This window comes from Pinus tabuliformis, chromosome 7, assembly GCF_031772625.1.
Source record: "Pinus tabuliformis cultivar Carrire ecotype Pingquan chromosome 7, CPIR1, whole genome shotgun sequence".
Lineage (NCBI taxonomy): Eukaryota > Viridiplantae > Streptophyta > Pinopsida > Pinales > Pinaceae > Pinus > Pinus tabuliformis.
The window spans coordinates 562,005,885-562,015,307 of record NC_142293.1 but is presented as its reverse complement, the minus strand read 5'-3'; the positions used below and the strand labels follow the sequence as shown (position 1 = coordinate 562,015,307).

Genomic DNA, 9,423 nt, shown 5'->3' with positions numbered 1-9,423 from the left:
CTTGGACATTTCTCAAGCAGAAGCTACATCATTATTCATTGACAACCATTCAGCCATCAAACTTGCCAAGAACCCAGTTTTTCATTCAAAGACAAAACATATGGACACCAAGTATCATCATATCAGATCTCTCATTGCCAAAGATGTCCTCAAGCCAGTTTATTGTCCTTCCGAACATCAGATCTCCGACATTTTCACAAAACCACTTAGTAGAATAAAATTTACTAAGTTCAGGGATGAACTTGGTATCTGTTGTAATGTATCTTTGGATCATAGTGGGGAATGTTAGATGATCCAAAAATACAATCTTATCATAGGTTATAAAATTAGAATAAAATAATTATTAATTTAAGATATTAAATTAATAATTATTATTCTAGAATGTTTAATTATTTAGAATTAGTATATTGTTGTAACTAGATATGACTCTCCAAATGTGTCATATCTTAGGCTCTATTTTAGGAGATTTGTTAGCTATTTGGTTTGAATAGCATTTATTGTAAATGGACACTTGTTATTTAATAAGTGATCCATAAGGAGCCTGCGAGACTCCAATGATACCTGCAACCTCCGGGCGCACCTACCTCCTCTCGTTTTTTTGTTGGCCGTTTCCGTTTATTTGCATTAGGCTCCTGACATCTGCTCTCTGATCCTCTGCTACCCGGGAACCTGCTGACATTATGGAGGAACATGATGCTGTCGACTACTCTGCAGATCCTCTGGAAGGGGTTTCTATCTGGCGCACCCCTACCGTTTCTCATGGTATGTATAACTCGCATCATTCAAATAATCTGGCTTCTATTTCCATCAGGGATCCGTCGCGTCTATGTCCTGCGACTCTTCCGAACCAACCCCTTTCCAGGCCTGCTCTCTCTTCGCTGCCTCCTTCTCCGGCGACCCTCGGATCTACGGTGGAATATGCTCCCCCTTTCCCCCTTTCCGCCCCCTTTTCTGCTTCTGATTCGTGGATATCTACATCTGCTCCGCCCCCCATAAACCCTGTCGCCGACTCTCTGTTTTCGGATCCTCTCCTTGGCAGTCTCCCACATAATACTCCACTCTCTGATCCGATGAGCTTCCCCGGTGGCTGCGATGTTCCCTCATCTCCCTACACTATCCCTCCACCCGTTTCTGGTGCCTCCCCGCTACCGAATCGAGCTCGGAGCTCATCCCCGGCTCCCGATCCTAAGAGGAAATACAGATGTTTCAAGACCAAAGCAGAAGATATCTTCCTCAGACTTGAGGAGGACGTCCAGTGGGGCGATATCATGGATCATTCTGACAGAGTCCTGGTGGGCCGCATCAGGGGACGGAAATACTCGGCTACTCGTTTGAAGGCCTGGACTTCTGAAGTTTGGGGACACCATCTGAAGGACGCCCCCATTGTTCAGATTTTAGTAAGAGGATGGTTTGCTTTAAAATTCGTTCATGCCGACCATACTAATTGGGTCTTATCCTCTCAATGGCATTTTGAACATGCTCCAGTTCTCCTTAAGCGCTGGACTCCCATGTTTGACCCCGAATCTGAGCAGATTGGCATTGGGCCTATATGGGTACGGCTCCCAGGCCTCCCATTACAGTATTGGTCTGAAGACATCTTCAGAAGAATTGGGAATGCAATGGGTACCTTCTTGGATTATGATAGATCCTTTCTCCAATCTGGTGTGATGACTTATGCTCGTCTTCTCATCAACCTGGACACCAGGGGTGGTCTACAAGAATATATTACTATACACTGGCGGGACTTGGCACGCAAGCAGATTATTGATTACGAAGGGATCCCGTATAGATGCCGCAGATGTCACCAAGTTGGACATCTATACCGGGATTGTCCACTCCTTCACAAGGGAAAGAAGATTTATCAGGATGAGGCTACTGAACACCCCCCGCACTATTCTACTCAGCCACAGTCGGAGCAGCCTATATCAGAGCATAATTTGGCCGCAGATGCTACACTCGATCCTCCGGGCAGCTCAGTTGAACACTCTATTCGCATAGCGCCAGACCCCGTGCACGAAGACTCTATTCCGCTGGGCGATGGATCATCGGTCTCGCATGCCTCCTCCCCTCATATACATCCGAAATCATTTTCTGTTGTTTCTGCGTCTCATCTGAGCACTTGCCCACCAAGCTGCTCACCTGAGCTTCTCTCGGGGGCGCCCCTCGGTCTCTCTGCTCCCCCTCCCCCTCCCTCTCTCATATGCTCCATTCCGACCCCAGCTCCCGCCATACCCCCGAGTTCGCCCTCCTTGATCACCTCCTCCATCTCCGCCTCCTTTGCCTCATCCCCCCCTGCATCCCCTCGATATTCCCTCAGATCCAGATCTAAAGATAGAGGTATCGATGCTATTGGTCTTGACACCGTATCTGCTCCTGTCCCCCATAAGCATTCTCGGGGTCTTCCATCTCGCATTACAAAAGCCAGACACACTGCTGACGCTGAAGTAGCCATTAGGTGACAGCAAACCATCCTCCGGGCCCTTAGAGCGAAGCAAGGCCCAGCCCCCCACCCTACATGAAGGTACTCTCTTACAATTGCAGGGGGTTTGCTAGCTCCCCCAAAAAACTAGCTCTCAGAAGATTGCTTACCATATCTCAACCTGACATCATTCTTCTACAAGAGACCCTCTGTCCTGCTGACACCCTAGTCCAGTCTTTCAACTCCTGGATGCCTTACTGGACTTTTCATGCAATTGACGCATCAGGGAGATCGGGTGGATTAGCTATTTGGATACACAACAGAGTAGTCAAGATCCGTAACATTTGGGGCGGCAAAGGCTTCATCGGCCTGGACGTTTATGTTCTCTCCATGGAAATGGACTTACGAGTCATCAACGTTTATGGACCATGTTCTAACAGGGCTCCCTTTTGGAATGCGCTACTTGAATCTGACTTATTAAAGGAGGACAATATAATTCTCGATGGCGACTTAAATTTCACCTTGGGTTTTTATGAATCGTGGGGGCACTCTACCCAGGTTGACCCTTTCTCGGATACTATATCCAATCAGTTGGAGGAGCATCATTGGGTAGACATACCCACTGCCAGACTACAGCACACTTGGACTAACAATAGAAGCGGAAATCAGAGCTTGGCCAGAAGATTAGATAGGTTTCTGCTTAAGGAATCTCTATATAACAGACTTCCGCGCATAAGGCAATGGGTCGGTTCCGGAGGCATCTCGGATCACCGCCCTATCTTCTTGGAGACGGTCGACTCCTACAACAAGATCAAGAGCCCCTTCAAATTTAATTCTTCATGGTTAAAGGACCCCTCCTACATTCAGCTGGTCACCGAATATTGGCAGAACAATCCCATTAGCGAACATGAAGACCATACTGCCGGTTTTGTTAGGAAACTAACCGAACTCAAGCGAATATCCAAGCATTGGGCACACCATAAGCGTGTCTGCGATGACCATACTCTAAAGGAGGCTGAGAGGATCATTGCAGCATAGTAGGACTCTACGGATGGCATCTTCCCTAACGTAGTAAGCAAAGAACATTTCAACTCCCTCGTAGCCAAACGAACACAGATTCTGAAGGATAGAGAAGAAAGCTGGCGGCTCCGCAGCAGGGCCATATGGCTTACCGAGGGCGATGACAACACAAATTTCTACCATAAATTCTCCAACGGCCGCAAAGCTATCAACTCAATATGGGAACTAAGGGATGAACAAAATCAGCTAATTTCATCTCAAAGGAACCTGGCCAGCTTAGTTATTGATCATTTCAAAGGCATCTATAGAGCCCCCAGAGAGGCCAATATCCTGGAGATTATGAGAGTGGCAGAAAAATTTCCCAGATTCGTTCTACAAGAAGAATCAGAGGAACTCACTAAGGAAGTAACCATGGAAGAACTCGAAACCACCATTAAATGGTTCAAGAAAGATAGAAGCCCTGGCCCTGATGGTTGGACCATCGAATTTTACATTGCTTTCCTTGATCTTCTGGGCAATGATCTCCTCAATATTATTGAGCAGTGCAGAAGAAATGGCAGAATATCTTCCGCTATTAAATCCACTTTCATTGCACTCATCCCGAAAGCCAATCATCCGACATCTTTCAATGACTTCCGCCCCATCTCCCTCTGCAATTGCCTATATAAAATTATTGCCAAGATCATCGCCAATCGTCTGAAGCCTATATTATCTCGCCACATATCCCCTGAACAATTCGCTTTCCTTAATCACAGGCAGATACATGAGGCCATTGCCACCGCTCAAGAGCTCCTACATACTCTTCATATCAAAAAACAAAAGGGCCTGATATTAAAGGTAGACCTTTCCAAAGCTTTCGATAGAGCCAACTGGCTCTACATCAGGCTACTCCTGACACACCTTGGCTTTCCCTATAGCTACACTAAATGGATAATGAGCTGCATAACCGATGTATCCTACAGCGTACTTCTCAATGGTGAAGCCACATCTTTCTTTACCTCAGAAAGAGGGCTCAGGCAAGGATGCCCATTATCTCCACTTCTATTCCTTCTCATTATGGAAGGCTTGAGTAGGCTCATCACATTTGCCCGGGATAGGAACCAGATCAATGGCATCAATATCTCTGATAATTTTTATCTAACTCACCTCTTATTTGTTGATGATATTCTCATTTTTCTTAATGGATGCATAGGTGACACCACTTCTCTCCAGAATATATTTGCACTCTTCCAACAGGCCACAGGCATGCAGATAAACGAAAGCAAATCTACAATCACGGCTGTGGGCTGCTCTCAACATGAATCTACAATTGCATTACAGCGATTCCCTTTCATCTCATTATCATTAGCTGACGGCATCAAATATCTGGGGTACAGACTAAAACCTCTTGGCTACCGGATTGCAGATTGGACTTGGTTAATAGCAAAGGTGGAGAAAAGACTGCAGGTTTGGTATCACAGATATCTCTCAAGAGCTGGTAGATTGACTCTCATAAAAGCAGTCATTGAAGCCACTCCAGTATACTGGATGACCTTGGCGTGGATACCTCGCGGCATCCTGAACAGATTACAAAACATTTGTGCCAGATTTTTATGGAAAGGTCATCACACAGGGAAGCAATTTGCCTGGGTGAAATGGGTTACCATTGCAAGACCCAAACGATGGGGTGGTTGGGGCATTAAGAACCTCGATCACTTTGCCAAGGCGCTGGCAGCCAAACTCGGGTGGAACCTCTTGACCACAGATAGCCTATGGTCTCGTGTCACCCAAGTAAAATATATCAAGCCAATGCACCTCATGGATTGGTTCCGCCTTCAACACAACCCTGGTCGCAATATATCAAACATTTGGAAAGTTGTCCTCCAATCTCTACCTCTATTGCGGGAAGGTATTACCTGGCGCATCAAAGAAGGAAACAGTGTAAGGATTGGGGTGGATCCGTGGGTAGGGTGCGGCAATTCACACAGGTTATCTGATGGACTGTTAATGCACCTTCATAACAGAGGCATCACGCATATGAAGCACATTGGAGATAGCGCGAATTCCACCTTTCTGCAACAGGCTTGGGCAACCCCCCGCACCTTAGAGATACCCGAACAGTGGCATCTTGAATGGAGGGCCTTTACTGACGCTCTCTCGCAGGCGCACATTAGACTCACCGAAGGCCCCGATGACATTATCTGGGCAATCGCAAACCACGGCATTTACTCTCCCAGATTGGGATATTTAAAACTCATGGAATCTTACAAGCCCCCGACTATCCTCCCCATCTGGAAAGATCTCTGGAAGCTTGACGCAGCCCCTCGCACTCGGCTCTTAATGTGGAATATACTCTTCGATAAAATCCCTACAGGAACCAATCTCATGAAGCGATCATTTCATGGTCCATTCAGATGCCATCTTTGCTGTTTAGAAGAGGAAAGCACAGCACACCTGTTCCTAAATTGTCATGTTACTAAAGAATTTTGGCAAAACATTACTTCTCATTATCCATCCCTCAAAGTCTGGCAGGGTCAGAATATTATGGAGGCGTGGAGCGATTGGTGCCGTGTACATACAGGCAAATCCGTTAACATGCCTTTGCTAGTTTGCTGGGCAATATGGATTGCTCGGAACCAGGTCATATTTCAGAATAAGGCGCCTCATTGGCCTGTTATCCTGAGCCACACCATTGCAGACTTCGAATTACTCCCTGAGGCTGTTCCAAAAAATCCCACGCGCACCTACAGGCATATAAATCTGGACAAATCGAAGCCTTGGGCTTTTTTCGACGGCTCTGCCCAAGAAACAGGATGTGGTGGAGGAGCGCTGCTATATCTCAGCGATGATCATTATTATAAAATTCAGATTAATCTTGGTCGAGGCACCAATAATTTTGCTGAATTAAGCACAGCAAAACATATCATTCATTTTGCCATACAGAAACAGTGCAGCCACCTTCAGTTATTTGGGGATTCACAAATTGTTTGCAACTGGCTGAACGATACAACACATTGCTATGCTTTCTCTCTGAGACATATTCTCCAAGAGACAAAAAGACTGATCACATCATTTGAATCCTTCAAATGCAGCCACATTTACAGGGAACAGAACACTGAGGCGGACCAGCTATCCAAAGAAGCAGCGCAAAATCAACGGGATGACTGGCTGATCCAAGAGGTGATTGATGGATCATCCCATCAGCACCACCACAGACCTTTTCATGATTTTCTTTAGGAATGGGTCTTCGACCCACATATAATCAGTTCACATTTCTTGTAGTTTTTGATTTTTGTTATTTTATGTATAATCATCTAAGTAGCTGAATCAGCTTTAGCTGGGCTCTCTGCGTAGAGCCGGAATGTAATATGTTATTCATCTTGTTTCCTCTAAGTTTAGGCATATACAGTCTCAGCTACTAGGACTCCCTGCCTGGAGTCATGATAAATGGGGCTTCTTCAGGAAGGTCTCTGAACCACAATATGAATGCAACTGCATCTGCAAAATGTAATTTCTCCATATTAATAGAAATTACGACTTTTTCCTTATGGGAAAAAAAAAAAGTGATCCATAATTTGAGGTAGTTAGGACATGGAGCTTATAAATAGCTCATTGCAAGAGTGTTTGGATGTTCGGGTGTAAACTCTTGCAAAATCAAATTATGTAATTATTTTTTTTCTGATTAATAAAATTACGTGTCTGAGGACACTTCTACCATTAAGATTCAGGTGCCTCCCACAATTTAATTCCTAAAGCTGTTATGGAGAAATTAGGACTTGACATTACTAGACCTTACAAAGACTTGTACTCCTTTGATTCTAGCAAAGTTATATGCCTAGGTCTTATCAGAGATATATGTGTTACTTTAGCCCAAATCCCTGCTAAAAGTCTGGTAATGGACATAGTGGTTGCAGATATTCCCCCTAAGTATGGCATGTTGTTTTCATGCTCATGGGTAGAAAAATTACAAGGTACCCTATAGATGGATATGACCTTTTCTACCATACCAGTCTTTGGGCAGCAAAGAAGATTGTATAGGGAAACCTTAATGAAATTTATGGTGAGTAGTAGAGTATGAAGCCCTTATTTTAGGATTGCAATTGCTAAAAAAGTTAGGTGAAAAAAAGATCTCCATTCAAGGGGATGCTGAATTAATTATTAAACAAATTAAAGGAGAATATATCGCCAAACACCCTAGGATGAGAGCATACAGAAATTTTGTGCTTGACTTCCTAGAGAGTTTTCTTGAATATGATCTTTCTGCAATTCCTAGAAAACAAAACATCAATCCAAACAATCTGGCATTTTCAGCTAGCTCTTGTAAAATGCCTTATCCCAATCAAGAATATGTACTCGAGGTAAAACACTAACCAATTGTACCTGATAACATGAGATATTGGCATGTCTTTGGAAATGATAAACAGATTGAAAGTTTTCTGCAATCCAAAGATGAATTTCAAGATGACAATATTGATTTGGAATCTGAAGTAGATAGCCAAAATGTTGAACATTCTGATCCAGAAAATCAATTAGATCATTTAGATGCAAATACAGATGTAGATAAAATTGTAAATAAATTAGAATTGCTTGAAATAGACCCAGAAAAAGAAGAGTTTGAAACACTCCAGCTCAAGGATAATGTTCTTCCTAGAGGTCTAGCTCCACTAGAAGATTTATTTGATTTCAACGATGTGGCTAAAAAGCCTAAGATTGAGCCCTGGGAATAGTAGTTGAAGATTGTAATTTAGGTACTGAAAAAGACCCCAAAATCGTAAAATTGTCTAAACCAATCCTAACAACTGAAAAACAAAAATATATTGCTTTATTCAAGGAATTTAGTGATGTTTTTTCCTGGAGCTATGAAGATCTTAAAACATATGACACAAAAATTATACAACACAAAATTTGAATTAAAGAAGATCATAAACCCTTTAAACAAAAACTTTGCAGAATAAATCTGGTTCTAATGCCTTTAATTAAGAAAGAAATCAAAAGAATCTATGATTCTAAAATCATAGTTCCTCTTAGGTACTCTAAATGGGTTTCCAACATTGTGCCAACTAGGAAGAAAATAGGTGAAATCATATTGTGTATAGATTTCAGAAACCTAAACAAATTTTCCATAAAAGGCAATTATCCCTTACTTAAAATGGATCATATTTTGCAAAAGGTAGTTCAATCTTCTAGGATTTCCTTATTAGATGGATTCTCAGGTTATAATCAGGTCTTAGTTCATCTAGAGGATCAGGACAAAACATCCTTTACCACTCCATGGGGTACCTTCATGTATGTGAAGATGCCTTTTGGATTAATGAATGTTGGAGCCACATTTCAGAGAGCAATGGATATTTCTTTTGTTGATGAAATTGGTAGATTTATTGTAATATATCTAGATTACATAACTATATATTCTAAAACTGATGAAGAACATTTGAGACACCTAAGAAGAGTATTTGAAAAGTGTAGAAGGTTTGGGATCTCATTAAATCCTAAGAAAATAGTGTTTGGCCTTGAAGAAGGAAAACTTATTGGTCACATTATATCTGAGGAAGGTATTATAATTGATCCTAAAAGGATTGAATCTATTATAAAAATAAATCATCCAAGAAAAATTAAAGAACTTCCATCATTCATTGGGAGAATAAACTTCCTGAGGAGATTTATCCCTAACCTTGTAGAACTTCTCAGAAATATCACAAACATGCTAAAATGAGATTCTGAAATCAAATGGAACATCGAAGCTAGGAAATCATTTGACCAAGTTAAACAGGCCTTAACAAAGGTACCAGTCCTTATTAGTCCAAATTTTACTAAAGATTTTATAATCTTTTCATTTGCTTCTGAACATACTGTTGCAGCTATCCTTTTGCAGAAAAATGTTGATGGATATGAACAACCCATTTATTTCTTTAGCAAGGCCTTAAGGGATGTTGCACTCAAGTACAACATAATGGAAAAACCATCTTTTGCACTAATAAAAGCAATTAGAGATTTCAAAGTATATA

The 9,423-nt window shown here is 42.3% G+C and overlaps 1 protein-coding gene across 1 annotated transcript; it reads left to right on the top strand.

The window, feature by feature from the left end:
• Positions 1–680: 680 nt before the first annotated feature.
• Positions 681–8,145, top strand: LOC149248625 (uncharacterized). Its single transcript, XM_089450642.1, has 4 exons — positions 681–2,455; positions 2,542–3,406; positions 3,536–6,598; positions 7,843–8,145. The coding sequence occupies exons 1-4, from the start codon at positions 681–683 to the stop codon at positions 8,143–8,145; spliced, it is 6,006 nt and encodes a 2,001-aa protein (XP_089306768.1).
• Positions 8,146–9,423: the final 1,278 nt, after the last annotated feature.